The sequence below is a fragment of the Hippoglossus stenolepis genome, chromosome 5, assembly GCF_022539355.2.
Source record: "Hippoglossus stenolepis isolate QCI-W04-F060 chromosome 5, HSTE1.2, whole genome shotgun sequence".
Classification (NCBI taxonomy): domain Eukaryota; kingdom Metazoa; phylum Chordata; class Actinopteri; order Pleuronectiformes; family Pleuronectidae; genus Hippoglossus; species Hippoglossus stenolepis.
Window position 1 is genome coordinate 4,425,818 of NC_061487.1, and position 22,423 is coordinate 4,448,240.

At 40.9% G+C, this 22,423-nt stretch overlaps 2 protein-coding genes across 2 annotated transcripts in view; one reads left to right on the forward strand and one right to left on the reverse strand.

Annotated features, from left to right (window-relative positions):
- cftr (CF transmembrane conductance regulator) overlaps positions 1-6,711 on the forward strand; it is a 41,768-nt gene extending 35,057 nt beyond the window's left edge. Inside the window, exons 23-27 of the mRNA XM_035157729.2 lie at positions 110-265; positions 786-875; positions 1,321-1,493; positions 2,881-2,986; positions 4,240-6,711. Coding sequence (XP_035013620.1) covers positions 110-265; positions 786-875; positions 1,321-1,493; positions 2,881-2,986; positions 4,240-4,455 — 741 coding nt within the window. The 3' untranslated portion in view covers positions 4,456-6,711. The remainder of the gene's footprint in view (positions 1-109; positions 266-785; positions 876-1,320; positions 1,494-2,880; positions 2,987-4,239) is intronic.
- A 1,192-nt stretch (positions 6,712-7,903) lies between these two features.
- The window catches only part of cttnbp2 (cortactin binding protein 2), an 89,161-nt gene continuing 74,641 nt past the window's right edge, over positions 7,904-22,423 (reverse strand). Inside the window, exons 12-23 of the mRNA XM_035155962.2 lie at positions 21,502-21,581; positions 19,770-19,856; positions 18,460-18,559; positions 16,931-17,107; positions 15,248-15,420; positions 14,602-14,780; positions 13,720-13,961; positions 13,426-13,617; positions 12,483-12,534; positions 12,131-12,230; positions 10,308-10,406; positions 7,904-9,136 (exon numbers count right to left, since the gene is read on the reverse strand). Of these exons, the coding sequence (XP_035011853.1) occupies positions 8,786-9,136; positions 10,308-10,406; positions 12,131-12,230; positions 12,483-12,534; positions 13,426-13,617; positions 13,720-13,961; positions 14,602-14,780; positions 15,248-15,420; positions 16,931-17,107; positions 18,460-18,559; positions 19,770-19,856; positions 21,502-21,581 (1,832 nt within the window). The 3' untranslated portion in view covers positions 7,904-8,785. The remainder of the gene's footprint in view (positions 9,137-10,307; positions 10,407-12,130; positions 12,231-12,482; positions 12,535-13,425; positions 13,618-13,719; positions 13,962-14,601; positions 14,781-15,247; positions 15,421-16,930; positions 17,108-18,459; positions 18,560-19,769; positions 19,857-21,501; positions 21,582-22,423) is intronic.

Here is a 22,423-nt window from a genome sequence, read left to right on the forward strand (position 1 = left end):
TACAAAAAAATGTGAATTAATTACACGGGGTAATTAAGTGAAAAGCTGGAAACTCATTCACATGATGAGCAGATTGAAATATTTCTGTTGTTGTTGTGTGTCTGTGTAGATGGGTCTGCTGGGTCGAACCGGTTCAGGGAAGAGCACCCTGCTGTCCGCCCTGCTGCGTCTCGCCTCCACTGATGGAGAAATCTCTATTGATGGTGTCTCCTGGAACTCCGTCTCCCTGCACACCTGGAGGAAGGCCTTCGGAGTGGTGCCCCAGGTACGTGGGTCAAACTGATAAGACTACAGAGAAAATGTAGACAGATAATACATTTGTACAAGGGAGGAAATGCCTTGCTGTTAATTAAATCTGATACAATTCAGTCTGAGGGAGATGGTGTCTTCAAAAGCTTTTTGTAATTGAATCTGCATCCTTTTACATTAAACTGGACTAGTCTTTTAAGATGGGTACAATTTCCCACATGAGTAGCTCCCTTGTCAAAAAAAATCACACTTTTAAAGTATTTTTATTTTATTTGTTCTGAAATTTTTATTGGAATAATATGTAAAATTTCCCCCCACAATTTTTCTTATTAAAAACCAACATTTTCTAACAAAAAGACAGTTTGTGTTTTTTGAGATACAGTTGAAATATAGTTTGTTAAATTCGAAACGTGAACACAACAAATTGTGAAATATTGCAGACATAAAAATTAGCTGTATAAAACCCGTCTCCCTCTATAATCCAAACTGCAGACTATTTATTCTTTCTTCATTTTGTCTGTGGTTTTGTTGAACAGAAAGTCTTTATTCTGACTGGAACTTTCCGGATGAACCTGGACCCTCATGAACGTCACAGCGATGAGGAGCTGTGGAGGGTGGCTGAGGAGGTGAGTCTCTGTTTGGGTTATGATTGGTGAATTTGCCTGTTCTGTGTTTTCATCATCTACCTCCGTTTTTCTCTCCATGCCTCTAGGATATCAGGGAAATCAGAGGCAGAAGGATTTAATACTATATAGGTTATTATTTTTATATCTCTGCATCAAGCCTATTTTATATTTGTCTTATATTATCGAAAGCTGTTATTGAATTAGTTTTTTTTTTTTTTAAATGAAGATCAGAAAAATGGAACTAACTATAAATTTTCAAATTGAAAGCACAACATAATGGGAGCAAGTATCCATTAGGCACTTAAACATCACACAATGGAAACCGTCCTGTAAGCTAAAGATCTCTGGTTTGATGCCTTTATCACAGGAAATCATCCTTTGTGAATGAGCTTGACTTCAGGACACAATAATATTCAGTAAAATGAATTGTCATGTGTGTCCTCAGGTGGGTCTGAAGACAGTGATCGAGCAGTTTCCAGACAAGCTGGACTTTCAGCTGGAGGACGGAGGAAACGTGTTGAGCAATGGACACAAACAGCTGATGTGTCTTGCACGCTCCATCCTTAGCAAGGCCCGCATCCTGCTGCTGGACGAGCCCTCCGCCTACCTCGACCCCATGTCAGTACCAACACAAACATTACAACCGTTTGTGTGTGTCCGTGTGTGCACTAGTTTTGTCACCTCATTCTCCAGCATATCTACTGACGTGACATGACCAGTGAACGTCATGGTGACTAAGGCCTGGTCCTAATGAGGAAATATGTCATTTCTGAGCTCCTGGTTAGGTTAGTAAGGTTAGTGTTAGGCATGAATTGGCCATGGGTAAGATTAGGAATACGTTTTTGGTTAGGCTGTCCACAATGAATGGAAGTCGATGCAAAATCCTAATAAGGATTGCCACCCAAATCTGGTGTGTGCACTCAACATAGTATTCACCAGCCATAAAGTCTGTTTGAGACACTGGTCAAATCCAATAGTGAAATCGATGTTCTGCACCTTTTAGTGGGATGAAGCTTCCAAACTTTAGAGTTCAGTTTATCTTTGACAATTTGAAATGGGAAATAGAAAAACTGTTTCCAGTTCAAAGAGAGGGAAGACATTTGGATGAGCTTGTTTGTGACGTTTAATAATCTCAGTAACATTGTTTTTATATTAAGAAATACTTTATCTATACACCAATATATTAGATTAAAAGCATGCCTCTGTTGTGTTGACAGTTTAATCAGAAATACAGCCAACACATGAACTACTTTTGACATTGTAGACATGAAGAAAAAAAAAAGTGTCAAGACAGATTCAGCTACATGAGGAATCACTTATACACTGTAGATCTCTTTCATGTCACTAGTGCCATCAGATAGAATTAGGTCATTTTAATCTGAAACACATTGTCATCCTGTCTCTATGATATTTGACCTCCCTGTGTCTCACACTGTACAGAAAAGCACACTGAGGAAGAGCCAAATATCACAGAGACAGGATGACAACGTGTTTGTAGCTCTACTCTCAGATTAAAATGCTCTGATTCAATCTGAAGACTAGTCACATGAAAGAGTTCTACAGATTTGACCCATAGTGAGAGGCAGAGGAAGCTTTGATTCATAAGGAATCATCTTTTTACTGCACACCAAAGCCCCTGAAAGTGATCGAGGATTTGTTGTGTATTTGTGTGTTATTTCCTTTGTGTTTGTAGCATCCTGTGAAGTGATATCGCAGTGAGCATCAGACATCCACATCAAGCATGTGCAGTGTTCCTGTCACTACATGTGGTGGCAATCTTAGTGCTTACAGTACCTCTGAACCTCTGTATGTGTAACCATACGTGCAGGGGGGGGGGTCATGATAGTAAATGAAGCCTGCAATGAGCAATCAAGTTTAACCTGAGGCCAGCACTGCCTGCTCTTTCATGTCGACTAAGATAATGTGTGTTAGCAGTGGAGAGAGACGGCCTTTGGTAATGACGATGGAGATGTTGACGATTGTGTGTCTGTGTGTGTTTGAGCAGAACATTACAGGTCCTGAGGAAGACGCTGAGGCAGGCGTTCTCAGGCTGCACCGTCATCCTATCGGAGCACAGAGTAGAGCCGCTGCTCGAATGCCAATCATTCCTGGTGAGTTTTGGAATAAATCAAGTCTCTGTTAACGTTAAACAACTTGTTCAACGAAAGTTTTCATGATCATTGTAGCGCCCAGTGTGAGCTGAAGAGACGGTCAGCCTGCTTTGCCTTGCTATGATGAACCTTTTTAAATACTAGTATGTTTTGTTTGAAAACGTATTAACTCTACTACGGATACTGTGAAAACTCTGGTGCTGAATTTAAGTGTGGACGGGCAGAGACATTCGTCGGGCTCGTCAGACTTCTATCACATGTTACGAGTGTAGAACACAACATCGATAATCTGTTACAAGCCTTGCTGACCCTGTTGTCTTTGCTAACAGCTGTTGTGTAGTTAAATTCTGCTCTTACTTTTGGAATTTCATCTTCTTGATGGTAGCCAAGCTCTTTCTGCAGCTCACAACCAAAAGCTTCCTGTTTACAATGGCACGTGCTCACACATTTTCAAATGAAGACATAGTATGTAGCCTTTAGCCCAATTCATGCTTTTGCTATGAAGCTATGCCTTAGCCTACGCAGAGCCGAGGCCACGCAGACCAGACAAGAGCTGTGATTGGTCCGCTTGGTAGCGTCGCATCTCCGGCAGACTCGCTGCTATTTTTGAACTGAGTTGAAAGGAACGAACACGGACAACGTCTTTTTATTTCTTTTGTTGCAGTTCTTAAAAAAAAAATTGCTCTTCAACATCTATCAGCTCCAACTCCAACACATTCGCTTAGTAACACTCATCATTGTTTTGAAGTAAACAGAGACACCAGAGAATTTGTAAATTAGCGGACCAGAAACCAGAAGACACCCAACACCAGCATAGAAGCTCTGCGCCCCCTAGCTTTTTGGTGGTATAATTGCAGCGCGACTCACACACACCTACACACAACTATGAATGCTCAGCCCTGTGCTTAGGCTACGTGCGCACCTACGGCGTAGCTACGATGCAGACGCATGAATCAGCCTATAGGAGTCGCTGTAGCATAGGTGGATAATGTGCATACTGTAGATATATAGTGTAGATCCACACTGTAGATGGATACAATAGATATTGTAGAGCTGTGGCTGAAGTTGAATTTTTGTGAAATAAATGTCAGTAGCACAGCATCCACAAAGTCTTGTTTTTTTCCTACATTAAGCTTTGACATTCAACTAAGTTTTACTCCATGTTTTGGTTCTGGCCTGGAGAGCAGTGAAAACACAGAATGAGAACAGCAGATGAACATTTAACCCAATTGTCCTTTCATCTGTCCGTCCAGATGATCGAGGGCAGCTCCATGAAAACCTACGACTCCCTCCAGAAACTTCTGAACGAGACGAGCCACCTGAAACAGGCCATGAGCCCTGCCGACCGGCTACGCCTCTTCCCAACGCTTCACCGCCTCAACTCCAGCAAGAGGGCGGCGCCGCAGACCGCCAAGATCTCGTCCCTGCCGGAGGAAGCTGAGGACGAGGTCCAGGACACGCGTCTCTAACCGGCCAGACACACAAATACACACAATGGCATGAACATAAATTAGTTTGATCCAGTGTTTTGATCCAGTTGAGTCGAATCAACAAATGGTTAAAATTTGTTTATTCCCCAAAAGCTGGAAAACACTGATACATACTCATGATGGGAAAAAGTACCCAGATAGTAGCTCAATTTATTTAGAGTGAAATAAAAAATGTAATGTCTAGAAGAATTGATGAAAGTCCAATTCTGTCCACGGTCGATCAAACAGACCATGGATGAAATTAACTAATTTATATAAATGAACTTAAATACTACTGTCACAGAATGAGGGTAATTTATTGACATAATTCTACATTGATACAAGTGGTAGAAGAGATTTTTTGCACACAAATATAATTAGTCTGAATGTGTGTATGGGAACAACTGTGTGTATAAATCTGAAATTCTCCCTGAATATGAATCAGGTCTATTACAGATTACAGAAATAAAACTTTTGACAGAAGTTTCTAATAGCTCTGTGCTATGGGTTGACTGTTGATCAACATGATACAACAGCAGTATAAAAACAAGGTGGTATGACAGCTGGTATAGAAGCTGTTGGTGTAAGTCTGCCACTAAATGAGAAACATAAACCAGCTTGTGTATGTGCTGCAGGGAGAGGTTTTTAATCACCAACGCATGGATAAAGATAAAATCCTCCATGTAAAAGAGAGCTCCAGGGGAAAAACTAAATGGCTATCAGTTGTGTACAAATTGTTCAATAAGCCCATAATAACACATTACAAATGTGTGGCCTCAGTCTGACTAATTGGACACTTTGTTGTAGAACTAGCTCGAGGGCTTTGCAGGTTTCAGTCAAACAGGTGCCTTCAGGTGGAGGACAGTATGTAGGACTCCCCCCACACTAACATCATTCTCTAATGTTCAGTCTGGGGCCAAAACACGATGTGCTTTGAAAAGGCATCAACTGCATCACAGGTTTTCTTTTGCATTATTGTTTCAAAAACATTTTCATTGGCTTGAACTTTCTAAGAAACCAGTTTCTTTCATTCTCTGGAAACGGACCTGACACAAGAGAAGCCTCGGTAGAAGCCTGGTGTGATCAGATCTTAGCTTCTCTCCAATGTACAATTACATGAGAAAACTCATACGCACCAAATCCAACCAGCTTCATGTAGCTAACAGGAAATAAATATATTTATTGGTAGCCAGTTCAATTTTGGCCTTTATCCACATGAGTGATTTGCTGCTTTAATTCCTCTTCGCACCGCAGATACGCTTCCATTGTTACCCTGTGTGCCAGTGCAACTTTTCACCTGCGTATGTGTGTGTTTAAAATAACCCAACAACACAGCTTTATACCAAACTTGGTGGGGATATTTCTTTGGAGGGTATATCTGAATGATAACGTTTTGGAGATGATTTGGGATTTTAAGTCGAGATCAACAAATTTGGTCTGAAACGAGCATTTTAAGATATTTCTGCAATATTTGATTGGATTAAAGCTGAGTGAGAATGAGACTTGTGCCGTGGCTTCATGTGTATTGTCTGAATATTATTAATTACAATACTCAGCTCGGTATCTTTGATCAGTCTGACCCCACAGTAACTTCACTGCTATCAACACACACACAGTGACGCTGTTGGCTGACGCGTGATGACTCAGAAACCCTTATTTTTCTATCTGTATGCACTTTAGAGACACCGAGGTACTCATCAGCTTTCAACAGTCAAATGATTCAATGTTGTTTAACTCCATCAAGTGTAAATGTCAAATGATTTCCTTTGATAACAAATGATGCTTGTTACTTTAATCGTTCTGCCTCTTTAAGTTGATGAATTAGGGGGAAGCCAGTAATTCATCCAGAATTCAAAATGCAATAAAGTATTTTTTCTTTTCAGAGCCATTGCTGTACAAACAAAACATTTTTCAGTTTTTATGATTTTTTTTTTTTCCTGTTGTATCTGATGCTTCCCTCTGAAAGTGGAAACCGTTCGACTCCTGCGTCATTGTATTTTCTTCTTTGGTTGAGGGAAGACAGTGTTGCTCCTTTCATACTGAATAATAGTTTTGTATTGCAGTGATGCAGAAAATGAAGGTACCGCGGAGAAATGCCTTGATATGTTAACTGTGACATTTAAGAAATTTTTTTACAGTGTAAATTAAGAACAAAGCTGTTTCTTACACATAGGAAAAGGACAAAGATGTCCAAAAAATGTATAAATATATTTGTTCAATCAACTATATTTCCAGTAAAACTATAGATTTTGAGAATTTGACTTGTGTTTGTCATTTTTTTCAATCACTTTGAGGGGAAATCGGTTGAATTTCTGTGTCTAGTTAACGAGGTGGATGTGACGTGTAGATTGACTTTTTAGTTTGGTCCATGTCCCATCCACTAACATAAGAGTATGACCTATACTGCAGCCAGCCACCAGGGGGCAATCAGAAGCTTTGGCTTCACTTCAGTGGTCACGTCTTCCATGTGTATATAGTCGGTGGTATGCGTGCCTTTATTTGTAATATCTACCTACCTAGTGTCTCCCATAATGCATTGCAGTCACAACAGTATACAAAGTCCTTACTACAAACATCCATTTACCCAATGTTCCTTTATTTGAATGTTTCCAGCTGTGAGTGGCTCCTTCATTTCCTTGTGAACTGCATCGTGGAATAGCACACACACACACACACACACACACACACACACACACACACACACACACACACACACACACACACACACACACACACACACACACACACACACACACACACACACACACACACACACACACACACACACACACACACACACACACACACACACACACACACACACACGTTTATATATCTGTTCCTGTGTGTACCACTCTGCATCCTCAAAACTAGCTTGGATTACAGCTAACGTTTGCACGAGGGTATTTTCTCCTTCACGTCACCTCACAGCTGAATGCAGAACAGAATTCTAACCTGAATAACAAACAGTAATAAAACCACAGAAAAGCCGAGCATTCGAGCGATGATACGTTTGGGTGTAAAAACAGCTTTTCATTAACAGGGACTAAGAACTATGGAGTCCCCAGAGGCACCAAAGATCCGGATTTTGTACAGACACGATAAATGTCTTCATTTGTGGGCTCTGTGGAGTCCTGTGTTTTAATAATGGAAAAAGAACAGAATAAGTCCGATGGGGATTTTTAACAATGCCGTTTTAATGTTTGTGCTTGAAAGACAATTCTTTAAACCTCAAACAGCTGTCGAACAGATCCAAATCATAGGTGGACTAAAATCTCTCCTGTACATATATATAGCTATTTATATATAAACAATGTCCGCTTAAAATAAAACTAGTCTTTAAAAATAAACGCATACGAAGAAGAACACAGTGGTAATGGAAGGCAGAAGAGAGTGAATTACAGTGTAGGGCTCAGCTGGGGTTAAATTGAACGTGACTCAGGGGAAGTGATGGGCATTTAAAATATTTATTATGGCTTACAGTTGACAGAGGACATCCTGTGTTTATACAGTTCTATTACTTATTGCCACATCCCCTTCACTTTGAAACAAGTAAAGGATTCAGAACCAAACTCATCTTACAAACACTATGTACAAGTTAGTTAGTTTTTTTTCCAGCAGTTTTACTTTAAGGTTTCTGTCACTGTACAAGCGTCATACCACATACACCAATCTATAGAGCATTTAAACATACTAATTCTTATTTACAAATATATTTGGTAAAACCCTGATTAATTTCAACAGTATTTAAACCAACCTTGCAACTATTTAAAGATAAAACACTTGAATATCTCAAAATACTTAATAGCAAAAAAAACAACAAAAGAAAGAAAAAAAAAACTGCTTGTCTCTTCCTTTGATCCAAAGACCCTTCTCTTTTAAAAGTAACACCTATAAATACGTTCACTTACTCTTCAGTGGCCTTAAAACAGAGAAGTACAGTATTTCACTTTAAGTTCACAAAAATACTGTGCCACGACTGTTCTGAGGCAGTGTCCACCAGCCAAATCCTTACGCTGTTACTGAATACTCGCCCATAATATGCAGGTTGATACACTGGAATAAGGCAACAGTAAAGTAACCTGCTGCATTACCTTCTGTTGTTTATTTCGCCCCCACGTAAATTCTTACCAAACCCTCGGACGATCAAATACTTCAAATACTGTAATAGAATAAAACTATGGTCCCCAAGTACACAACTGTAGTACAGTGTAACAAGTACAGCTAACAAGTACAAATACTAAAAGTCAAAAGTCGTCAGGTACCTAGTCTTTACATCATGGAGGGAGGTTCACAGCGGAATCATGGGTAGGGAAGGAGGGAGGAGTGTCTACTTGTTGTTTTCATGCAGGTCTCTGTGGAGGATCCAGATGTCCTCGTGTGATCGGTTGTTGTCGTTGATGTTGTTGCGGTAGAAGTTGTTGTTGCTGCTGCTGCTGTCGGGTGAAACCTGCTTTGTTCTGCTGCTGCTGCTGCTGCTGCTGTTGGTTGTTCTGCTGCGGCTGGGAGGCGTCTGGGTTCGGATGGGGCTGCTGTTGCTGCTGCCGCTGTTATTATTGCTGCTGGTGGACGCTCGTGCCTGCTGCCCCCTGCTGCTGGGGACGGGGAGCTGCGATTTGGCGCGGGGGCCTGAGCGCCGGTCGCTGCTCTGGACGGGTGCCTGGCTGGAGCTGTGGCCGGACTGCAGGAGGAAATGGAGAGTTTGGTGAGTTCCAGCTATTTCTGTCAGTGTTTGTCTCAGGTAAATCCATTTATACAACATTGTTAGCCTATCCTATGAATATGGGCAACACAATTTTTATTTTATTTTATTATTATTTTCAAGCTTATAACATTTTGATTAAGTTATTGTATTGCCTTTGTACTTTTACTCTGAAATATAGCTTTTTGTATTGATAATTACTTCAAGATGTTGATCATCCTGAGTGGGTTGGGTTGTTGACCACTGTTGGTGTGTGTATGTCACACACATACTCAGCCAATTGGTGCGAGTATGTGTGTATCCATATTTTAACATTTGGACGAGACCAAGATCAACTGGGATCGAAATATCTCTGTGAATTAATGTGGAGTCGGGGTAGAGACGTTATTTTTTCATTGCAACTAAACATTATAAGAAATGTATTTGACTTGTACTTGTACTTTTTTCAGTTTGGTCCCTGTCCACTCTGCCGACATGGAGAAGGTGGAGTCTATGACCTATCCTGTAGCCAGCCACTAGGGGGCGATTAAGACACTTTGGTTTCACTTTTGAGGAGCAGTCACGTCCTCCATCTTTGTTTTCAGTCAAAATGCTACACTGCGTTTGTCTTCCAGGAAAGAGACAAACTTGACAACGTCTCAGAGTCAAAGTTGTTCAACAATATGCAAATAATTCATAGTTTCAACTGACAGTATTTTACAAGCTGAGTCCAACATCAAAACAATGAGCTAAAAGAGGCTTAAAGCTCCTTTCAGCTACTGTTTATTAAGCAATGACACATTGTACAACAGAACAGTCCAAACTACAAACACTGCGCAATTATGTGTGAGGTCATGGCAAACAAACTGGAGACACATGATTTAAAGTTGTACAAAACAATCACACATGCTTTTAAGATGTCATCCGCTGAGTCAGGTCCCTCACTAGAGTAAATATGTAAGGATAAACAGGATAAATACAGGGTGGGTTTTTTTAATAGAACAAAAAGAACCCAAAGAAAAGAACTGAAATGCAGTACATTTGTTTAATAGCTAAACAAATGACCTTTAATTAAATGTGAACTTTTTGATTGGGTTAGGGTTTTGTGTTTTCAGTGAAGTATTAAGTGTCGGAATAATGGTGTATGGTCATATCACCCCCCCCCCCTTACCGTCTGCGGTTGCTGCTGGACGGCTGTTTCCTGTTCGGCCTTGTGGGGGGATGACACCTCACTGGGAGAGCTGGAGAACAGGATCAGGTCGTCTTTGGCCTGAGAGATGAACAGAGCGAGTGTTAAGCAGCAGGTAAAACCTGGACTGAAGATGAAGAGTCTGGCTGTATTCTGAGTTTTCTGTTGGTTTACACACGGAGAGGACTGGAGTTACATGACGTCAATTACAGAGTGAGGATGAGCTGTCTCCAGTGTCAGGGTCATGCAGCTGATGGTCTGAGATCAGGGGATTCGATTTGAATGTCTGACTTCGTGTGAAACATCTCTCAGACCTGTTTTTCTTCTGCTGTGCTCAGTGGGGCTACCTTTCACTGAAGAGTGTTAACCTTTTCAAATATATATCAATGTCATGATGTAGACTGTGTATGCATTGGACAGTTTACAACTCTAGGTGGCGTTATGAGCCATGTTCAACCCATGAATGTAGATTTTCTTTTCTTCAAAATAAATTAAATAATAAATGTGATATTAAAACCAGCATTACTGTGTTTCATCGAAGGATAGCCGTATAATTTAGTTGAGGTCAAAAACATGGAAGTGTGCAGTCTGTCTTCAAAGGTTGATTCTTATACCGATTGTTTAGAGACAAAACTACAAAGATTACATTTTGGGGTTAAAAGGATAAAAAAACGGTCTAAAAATCAGTGTTTTTCTAAACCAGAACTTAGGATAAATAGATGTGATGACAGCATTTCGCTCATGCTAGGACACAAACTCAGACTGAAGACTCAGACAAACAAATAAGTCTGATCCTCATCTCAAACAGCACAGGAGCTAGTTCAAGGCCAATGTCATTCCCATGCAAGTGTAAAGCGACACACACGCTCTAAATGTGAAAGGATGACAGCAATGAGTCAAAACAGGTCAGTCTGAACTATATGGTCTGTCTGAATTCGAGAGAATATTGTAAAATCTGTATCTTTATAAAATGTGCTACGTTATTATACGGAGTAAACACAACCTCAACTTATCATTAGGATCTTTTAAATTGATATTACAAACATTCACATCCAGCAGAGCAACATTGGTATTATTTGGAATCATGTCCAGCAATTCAGTGATCTTTTCTCTGCAGTGACGTCGGAGTAGTTGTGGTCAGCAGCGAGCTGAGACTCACTCTGAGGGGAGCTGCAGGTCAACTGACTGCTGTAGCTCCTCAATTATTAGATCTTTGACATCAAATCATTACAACTTCACCTCTCTGTCGGGCACTTTAAGAAACCTTTGTTGTTTTAAAATAAAGTGAAACAGTAGAAATTATAGGTAAATAGGATATAGGGACATTCGTTGTATAAATAAAATTAATACAAATAAAAAAGGTTTATAGCTGAATCTAGTACTGTTCACTACTGTACTGTACAGTTTTTATCAATAGCAGCATCACAACATGACAACTACAAATATGACGCAGAAATGTGTGTAGTCTGGTTTGAATACATGTGGTGTGTGTGTGTGTGTGTGTGTGTGTGTGCTCTTGTACAGCTTCTTTGTGAGGACCAGTTTGATTCTACAACCTACGGAGTGAGGACATTTTGGGAAAGTGAGGACCTTTTGACCAGTCCTCACTTTGTGCCCCCCCCCCCTTTAATGGACTGTTTGGGGGTAAAGACTTGGTGTTAGGGTCAGAATTAGGTTCAGGTTAGGTTTAGGGTTCGGCATTTAGTTTGGATGGTTAGGGTAAGGGGCTAGGGAATGTATTATGCCAATGTCCTCACTAAGATAGCTGTACAAACGTGTGTGTGCATGTGTGTGTGTGCGTGTACCTTGCTGATGTCTGGCTCGGACTTGCTGGAGCACATGGTCTGCAGCTCTCTGATCAAATCAGTCTCATCATCAGAGAAGACAGGCAGACCGACAGGTTCCCTGACAACACAAACACACTCTATCACATTATATTTGATCACAGTTATTTGATCACACTTAATTAGATAATGCTCATTAAAACAGTATGTTTGTTTATTCTGTTTGTTTATTTGACTGGAACAGACTCACACGTTTGATTGGCCAGACAAGTCTGCCCTCTGCTGGCTTACTTATTGTGTTACACTCCGACCACTACCACAGTTCCTACTGCTGCTGCTGCATTATATCAGAATACATAAACAAAATACAAACCTCTGGACTTTGCCGTTGGCGATGAAGCTGACGTCAGTGTTGGACAGTGACCCTGCAATCAAAAGAAATAAACAGCTTTAACTTATTTGATTGCATTACAATGTGGTCATTTGGAAGAGGCCATCGCTAAGACTAAGTTATCTAAGTGTTTTCAGTGGCATCATCATTCTTTATTAATATCAGAGTCCTGTATTGTTCCACAGGTGTTACAGTAGGCAGCCACAGATTATGTAGTAGAGCTTGTATTAGGGAACAGAGTACACTTGGCAAGTACTTTCTATACCTATATAGTATATTTAAAAGCAAGTTCTTACTTTCATTAAAATAGAAAAGTTAACGCGGTACTTTTACTTGAGTCCTTTTTTTAAATCCATTTATTTTACTTTTACTTAAGTTAAATGTTTAAGTACTTCCCTCACCACTGGATCTACTTATTTAAGGTTTAATTTAAACCTGCATTACGAGACGTTATCATTGTTACAAAAAGCTTCTTTACCTCCTAAGGCCTTTCTCATGATTATTATTATCATTATTCTGTCTTCACTGTTAATGCTGCACTTTTGTTATGGTGTTGGTGGAATGACTTCAGTTTGTGTATCAGAACATTTCAGCACATTTTAATATACCATGATAGTTCATGTCCCTATAATTGTGATAGAACATTTTCACTGTTTCATCTCTGTCCATTACTGGTTTGATCTTCAATGTATTTTATAAGCTTCTAAGTCAAGCAAGACGTGATGTCATTTTTAAAGTCACAAGTATTATCTGTCAGATAAATGAAGTAGTCTGATGTAGTGGAGTAGAAGTAGAAAGTAGAATAATATGAAGATTCAAGGTGCAAATACTTGTACCTAATAATAATAATAATACAGTATTTGAGATCCTAACCCCTGAGCCTTGACGCAGCTTGTTATCACTGCAGGCGGAGCCGCCATCTTACCCTCTCTGAAGGAACCGCCACAGCTCCAGTTTAAGGCGGGGCCTCCCTTCTTGCGTGGGCTGGTGTTGGATCGTCTCAACTTGCTGCCGTCCCGTCCCTTTCTGCCTCCTCCACCACCGCTTCCTTTAAAGGAGCCGATGGTGGACAGAGGGAGGGTCCCACCCCGAAACTCCAGCAGGTATCTGTCAATTTCTGAGGAAGATGAAGGAAAGAAATGTACATCACTATCTTCTCCCCCCAGTCAGCTCTCTCTTTTGTGTTAATGAACACGTGAATGAACGTCTCCACACCCACCGTGTCGAGGCAGAGGGCAACCCAGGAGAACAGCTTTGTTGACCACGATGCTAAGAGCGGCTTTCACCACTGCCTGCTGCCCAGCAGTCAGCCCACAGTTGCTAGGAGACGGTCGCTGCGACACTGGTGAGGAAGAGGAGGTAGTGGTGGAGGAGGCGGAGGAACGCTTGGCTGTTACCCGGGAGATGATGGCTTCTTCCACGCGGGGGACGACCACGGCATTCCAGAGCCGAGCCAGCCACCTATAAACACACAGACACACTTGCAGTCAGACTTACACACAGTGTCCTGAGTGGTTCTCACTCGACACAGGTTGTGCTACACTGCATTCAATGTCATAGAGAAACACATTATTCTTAGATGGTGAGCTGAGCTGTCACATAAGATGAATAACCTGAAATTAATATTATTACATTTTTGTAGCAGTTTGTTACCAAGTGAAACCAGCCACAAACTTTTGCTCCTGTAAAATGAGGTGACTGTTTTGTGGTGTCAATTTGTGTTCTCTGTTCTGTCTAAATTAACAATTACAAGTTGGAGGCTGAACAGTTTTTCCACAGAGTCGCTCATAATTCCAGTTTAAACAACATGACATGAATGTGCTTGAAAGGGATAGTTCACTTATTTGTGCTTTATTTTAACCATTGAAGTTTAATGTGTGTCCAAATGCTCTCTTATATCTCAAGATAACATAATGTTTGACTATAAGGACCAGATAAATATTCACTGTGATAAGATCAAGGCATCATAAAGTAAATCTGAAACCCTGATATCAGAACATGTTTTCCTTTGGATTTGATATAAGCCAACACTGCAGAATTATATATCACAAGGACTGATTTAGGACAATCAGCCCACATATACACACAAATAAACACACACCTGACGACTGCCTGTGTGTTGTTAGGGACCACAGGGCAGGACAGGAAGAGCTGCGGGCCCAGCAAAGCCTCATGGGTCCCCAGGCGGGACAGACAGGCGTTGAGCTGCTGCCAAACCTGGCTCACCCACAGGACCGAGCGCTCCATGACACCGTCCGGTGTCCAAACACCAGTCCCCATCTAGGGGAGAGACGGAGACTTAAATGTTTTGCTTTTAGATTTTATCCTGAGGCTGCAACACTTCACTGAAGGGAAACAGTGAGAGAACAAAAGAGGAGGATCACTGTGGACGTGCTCGACAGTCGGAGTAATTAAACCTTGTCTGCCTGACGACTTGAAAGCAAACAGTTTGTTACGTATTCTGAGAAACTCTCTTGCCAATGATGCCAATGCTCCATCTCAGAGTTAAAGCACTCATTGGAAATACTGACTCAAACAGAGATGGCTCCATTCAGCAAATCATTATCTTTTATTCTGTTATTTTTTATGTTAATTTTCTATCTAAGAGATTTAAGACCTAATAGAGAAAAACATCGTCTTTTCTCACAGATTCACAATTCAAAATGATTTTCTTGGCATTTATCAGCATTGAACACAATATGCATCACAAACGATGTAGCCAATTGCCTATAAAACTTGGGACTGACCTTCTGGAGCAGCTTCCTGCGAAGGTGCCTTCCCAGCAGGCCGTGCATCGGCTCCTGGTCCCAGCGAAGAGTCACCCAGCGGAAATGCTGCTGGAGGCGGAGCTCGGACCCCTGCAGCCGTGGCTTCGACAACGTGGCAATCAAGAAACTGTCTTCACAGAAATGGTGGGGACCTGAACGAGGACAAATATTGTAAAACTGGTTTTGGCCTTTGGCTGCATAACATGAGATTTTTTATATAAATCAGTGAGAGGACAAAGACCAACCTTGTATATTTAGCTAATTATTTCTTTGGTTCTCCTGCTTCATTTTACAGCAAATATGATTTGAAATTTCACTGTGAAGCATTAAAATCACTATTCTTGTGGAAACTGCCTTCACATGACAATCCTTATCTTAGAGGACAGTATACTGAATTATAACTTTTGTAGAATATGGTAACATGAATGATGCATAAAGCCTCAGATTCAAACTGAGCAAAGCACTTTAGGATCCACATATCACTGCATCAGTGTAGCTATGTATCTTTGGCACAAAATATCCCACTACAGGTCTTATGTTCCCTGTTTTATAATATACCTACATTTCTACCAATGTATGTGCCTCTAACTTTGGTTTGAATGTGGTTCTTCTCATTCTGAGCAAAAAGAAAGCTAAACAGAAACCTTATTATAAAGGATCTGTGCTTACCTCTAATAAAGATCAGCTGTATTTCTCCATCTCTCAGGTGAAATATATTTTTTCCTCTACAAATCATTAAGTTGTTCAGATAGACAATCTTAAAACTGCTACTACAGAGTTTCTGCTGATCATGAAAAGCCTTAAAACATTGAAGATTTTTAAGGTGTTAATAAAATCGGAGATTTCATTGACAGAAGTCTGACATATTTACCTCTTGCCTGCTATTGGCCAGCAAGAGGTGGTTAGAAAATCTTTTTGTCTGATGGAACATGTTACACACCAACAGTGGGGCCGTTACCACAGTAGATTGTGCTGCAGGAGTCGGAAACTTCTATTGTCTACCACTTATCCAGGTCCAGGCATCATTCATTGAGAGCGGAATTAATTCAATCTTTGGCAGTAACGAGGGTGCACATGCACAAAGGTCACGCTCACGTGCAACAGAAGTGTCCGGGACACAGACCGAAAGAGTGAAAGATAAGTTCTTGCATAAGAGAAAGGATTCCATAGTTTTTCCACAACTGCAGCTGAAACTACGTCTGCGAGGACGGTAAAAACATTAGGGATCATAGTATGTGGTACCACGACAAACACCAAGTTAGTGATCTCTTATGATAATATGAGAAGTGTAAAATTTATGATCATTATGAAATTGTGGTGGGACTTATTAGAACATGGCAGACCACCATAGTCTAGATAACTATGACAATTAATTGGAAACATTGAGACCTTGAATAAATCATTTAAGAAAAAAGTATTGTTATATGCTGCTGGTAAGTACATCATACTTTAAGCAATTTGACTCTGATTTAAACTTCATTTCATGCATCCTGCTGAAAAAGTTTTTGAACATTTCTGACTTTTGTGCCCCTTAGTGACTGGTGCTGAAAGCCACTGTCACCAATTCTCCCTGGCACTGTCGAATATTCATACAACACAATATTGAGGTTATGATTACACACAGACACTTTGATCTGCATCAGGCCCAGGCTGCAGTCGTACCAGTGTTCAGGAGCAGCGGTGCAGCAGAGCCCCTGTTGTCCAGACTGTGGCAGAGGTCTCCCAGCAGCCCTGTAAGGGATGAAGCCTTCTCCAGCCCCTCGAGGAGCACGACCACACAGCGACCAGCGTGACCAGGTGGAAGCCCCGCCCCCAAACCCACTGCCGGCACGAGGAAACCTGACACAGTTAGAGGAGAGGGAGGTATGAGAGATTTTAATTTAGACTTTGGTCATGCTGTTACAGCTGTGGATATACAGGAAGCTGTTTACCAATAAGAGTGATAGTGATGGTTAAATATTCCTTTAAATCCCCTGAACACAGAATCTCTAATCAAAAGTTTACTTTAACTGACATTGTTACAATCACCATTTTGTCAGAAATTTTAAAATGGCATCATTAACAAATATGTTCTGTATTCTCCCCAAATGTCCTTGTTGGCCACTCTAGAAAGCTGCTATCTCTGCATTTGTGGGACGTCTGTACCACTTGAGTGAGTTTTCTCCTCCACAGGTTTCAGCACCAGACTGTCACCACAACATCTGGACATGTTGCTGTTTCGGAATAGACTGAGTTAGACCTAGCATTTTTATGATGAGCGCTGTGATTGTAAACTGAACATGCAGCAGTTCCCTCTCATGTGCACTCGAGGAACAATTAGAGCAGATGTTACATTGAGGATGGTAAAAACTTTATGGATGTTTTTTCCAACACTGTTTTGTCTGGTTAACTTTACATGATTAAATAAAGACAGTAGCTGTCTGAGTACCTTTCTTATGTTATGTTGTTTAGTATTGTTAGCTGCCTTTGACAAACACCATTCCCATGAAGTGTTACCATGCTAAATGTCACAGCTCAACAGAAAAGGGTAGCTCAGACCCGACGTCATGACTTTCTATACATTCACTCTTTGTACCTGCTTGTGTGGATTAGATGTGGGTCGACTACTGTCAGTAGTGTTTTCTATAGGGTCTTAAAAGTGTACAGCATTAAGCATTACTATATATGACTCTAGATGGACAGTTTGCAAAAGCTGTTGATAATTGTACTGTACAACATGTCATATCATTTGAATTTCACTGGTTATACATCCTAACATGTGGACAATGTAAATAGAACCATTGTCAAACAAGATTTATTATTAAATATCCTAAATCAAACTTGGAATTTAACGTAAATTTATCATCTGAGTCATTTCAGTACAGATGAAATTATTCACATGATCAAGTACTTTTGCATTCCTTTTAAATGTCATGACATTTAAAAACCCACATTGTGTTTGCAGACTGTAGAATCTCGGTGGAGTTTTCATGCCGACTCCTCCAGTAAAATTATTTTCATTATCGATGAAACTACTGGTTATTTTCTGCATTAATCAATATATCAAGAAAATGTCAACAATTAATCATTTCAGCTCTAAATGATGGTGTGCAAAAATTAACACAACTGAAAAGGCACATTGCTGCTGTTGCTGTGTGAAACCTGTAAATGCACTGCATGTGCAGTGTGTGTGTGTGTGTGTGTGTTATTACCACAGGTGATGAAAGCCTCCAGCAGCTGCTCTTTGGTCAGGCTTTCCTCCACCTCCACCCTCACCACGTCACAGCCGAGCCCCCCTGTCTCCTGCTTGGACTGGAAGACGGAAACAGAGAGGGGAGGGGAGGGTGGCGATGAGTGACGAGAGAGAGGCGAGGAGGGAGCGCGTTGTCATGGAAACAAAAGGAAATTTACTACTACTACTATGCGCAGAGAAAAATGGAGCAAGAGGAGAATTTGAATGAGCACAAAGGGCTTTTTTTTTTAAATCACCAGCTAAGATCCAGCTGCTGATACAGTTTCTTATACTGTCACACAACAGTCACTTTATTAGGTACCCCTGGCTACAACTCATGCAGTATAATACAACAGTCCTGACATACGTTTCTCTTTAAGAAGGTTATCATGTTTTCTATATAACGTTTAAACTGTATGTTCTTTTTGCAAGCTGCTGTTATACTGTACTGTGTATGTTTTGTTACTCCATTCAAATCAATGAAGGTAGGCTGAACAGCAGACACGTGTCTTTACACAATGTAAAACAAGTAAACATCATGCAGCCTCTGAATTGATCATATTTTTGGGTCATTACTGGTTTCTACCACACCCCACATGTATTTTTAACATTTCATTTATATATTTTGTACTTGTACTTGTACCATAGTAACACCTCAGGCTAAGCGCTGCAGTGAATCCATCGGCCTTTCATGAAAACACAACCACATCTACATCTGACAGTTTGTCAGGGTAAATGATGAAAGTGAAAATGTGTCGGGATGTGTTATTGGTTCATCACGTCTCCTGTGCTCCTCCCTGAGCTGTGGATACACTGTGCTGTAGCAGGACTGGACCAGTGGCTGACCTGCACCATGTTTCATCAGAGTGTGGTGATATTCAAAAAATTGTGCTTTGCTTTTTGCATGAAATTTCAGTTCCATTGCATCACACTGAGCAACAGCTCCAGATTCACTTCTGTCTAAAGGAGGGGGTCTATTTGCTTCTGAAATTGGGACGTCCATGTTGGATGTTCTTGGAAACACCTTCCAGAAATCAGCTTCTATAAATACTACAATGCGAGGTGAGAAAGGGGCTTAATGCAACTTGAGCTGTTTGGAGACATTTAGAGAAATATCCTTCTGCAGGAGAGACAGAGGCAGCGTCAGCCCTGTGAGTCTGAGTCTGTTTAACAAAAGCTTCTGATAGTAACTTCCACCACATTCAGCTGACATGCATCTTTTTCTCTCATTTGCATCAGGGATGAATTATTCCCTTTAAAAGCTTGTGGGTTAGTGTTTGTGGGACGCACCTTGATGCAGTGAGCCACCAGCCGGGCGACGTACTCCTGACAGCTGCCCTCCAGCCCGTGAAAGATGAGGTTTCCGTACTGTTCCACCTGGATACAGGAAGAGACACGGGTGGATGAATGCATGTGTTAATAGTTAGAATAAACAATGATAATGAAAAGCTCTAACTTCTTCAAACGTAATGAGCTGCTGTATTTGGAGGATAATTCATTGACTGCTGGTTTCTGGTTCAGCCAGGGTCTTTCTGTGTGGAGTTTGCATGTTCTTCCTGTGTCTGTGGGGGTTCTCCAGGTACTCCAGCTTCCTCCATAGTCCACAGACATACAGACTGAGGTTATAGGTTGACTTCAAATTGTCTGTAGGTGTGAATGTAAAGCTGCTTTCAGACATGCACTGAGCTCTGGATAATCTCCTGACAATATCCTGAGGGGCTGTATGCGAGAAGGCACATGTCTCCTAAGTTTCTCCGGCCAGCCCGCTAGAAAAAAATCTGGATAATCTCCTGCTTTGTTCTCGCATAGGCTCACTCTGACATTATTCACGATTCACTGCGAAATAATGGGTGTGTTGATGATGTTTTTAACAAATATAAGATTGTACGAGAAGAAAACGCGCCTGTGTTTATGTGCTGGGAACAAAAACATGTGATCTCTGCATCTATGAACATCTATGAGAGCAGAGTCTCCTGCTGCATATCTGAAAGGCAAACTCCTGAGAAACTCTGCACCTCATGTCTGGACACTTTCTGGTGCTCACGTCAGAAAACAGCTTAAGTGGACCAAATGTGAATGGTTGTTTGTCTCTATGTTGGCCACCTGTCCAGGGTATATAGCCCAGCTCTTGCCCAATGTCAGCTGGGATTGGCTCCAGCTCCACAAAAAACCCTTAAAGGATAAGGAGTATAGTTAATGGATGGTTATGTCGACTATGTAAGAAGAAATAAACCCCGAATTAGATTAATTTAACTGAAAATTGAATGTCTTAACTAGCAGTCGAACAGAGTGATGACATGATTAGCTCATCAATCAGTGGGTTTATAAAAAGAAATCAGCTGCAGGAATAGAAACTTTCCAAACATACATTGTTGTTAAATCTTCACCCGTTTATAGTCTGGCTAATAAAATACTAAGATCACACTAAACCATTTTAAGACATCTTGTTGGCAGCTTCACTAACTTGTCAAGTGCATTTGTCACCTTAAATGGAAATTATAAAATGGAATAAATGGAATAATGGATTCATTAACAACAGGGCAGCTGATGCACAGACTTGCTTTGCTCAGTCGCCTGCCACATATTTTCCAGTGAGATCAGACTCTCACATCAATGTGGATGAAAGCATCATCTTACAGTCAAAAATCTGAGTCAGTCATGAAACGTGGGACTGGAGCTCTGCTGGATGAAATTTCAGCTCTGAAAGCTCCGGTTCTGTTCACTGACTTTGTTTGCTTTCATGTTGCTCTTTGTAAATTTTAAATTAGACAAAATCTTTTTCTTGTTTCTCAGCCAGCAGGGGGCAGTGTAGCGGTTAGAAAATAGCACAGTAATCCTTCCCTCTCTGTGTCTCCTTTCATCTGTCTATCACTTCATCTCTCTCTCCCCCTCTTTCTTTTATCATTCTCTTGCTGCAGTCCTCTGGCATCCTCCACGTTTTTTCCAACATCTTACTCATCTAATCCCTCAATCCCTCACACTCCTTTGCTTGTGTGTTTGTATGAATGTGTGTGATTTATACCAGGCGGACGTAATTTTGCAGCAGCGGCAGGGGGAAGAGAGATTCCAGGGCCAATTCATCGAGACTGGACTCAGACAAACCTGTCAAACACACAGACACACAGAGAGATATAAATCCTCAGCTTTACAAGCTGGGTGTCATCAACTATAAGATGTTTCTAAGAAGGACACATACTCAGGTTCAAAGAACATGATATGCAACAGCTGCGAGCACATCCTCAGATGCTTCTTAGCAAACGGCTCAGAACAACAAAGAAAACATAAGCACTACATCGATAGAACAATTAATGAGCAGAGAATGAGCGGTCAGTGAGGTTATTTACACACTTAAAGCTTTATATCAATGAGTCGGATGAATTACAGCGATGAGAGGTTTTACTCTGCATCCTGAAAACACACACTTTCTTTTTTTTTTTACTTTTTAACATATTTCCCAGAGTATAATCCGGCATCAGGCATATTCAGGGGGCTGATATATATGATTGTGTGAAATTTGGTGCATCAGGACTGTCAGGCCTTGTCAAGGTAGTTGTTGTTTAATCGCATGGTTCTTTATGGTAGCCTGTCTGAGGGTGTCAAATTACATAGTTCATTTGAGGGAAATTAGAACAGATATGATTGGGGAGACAAAATGCCTGGATTTCATGGGTATAAATATTTTTTTCCCCCTCTATGATACTCAATTTAATTTCTTTTGAGACAACGATTACATGTATTTATTTTGGCTGCTGTATCTCTCGTGCATTGATTTTCATTAAGAGACAGTTAAACAGACACAGGGTGAAGACAATCACTGGCTCATCGCCAACACGGTGACGGTGTTCAGGAGAAGGACAGGCAGGTCGATGTGGACCTCTGAGTCAGGACATCACACACACACACACACACACACACACACAAACACAAGGCCACATACACACATA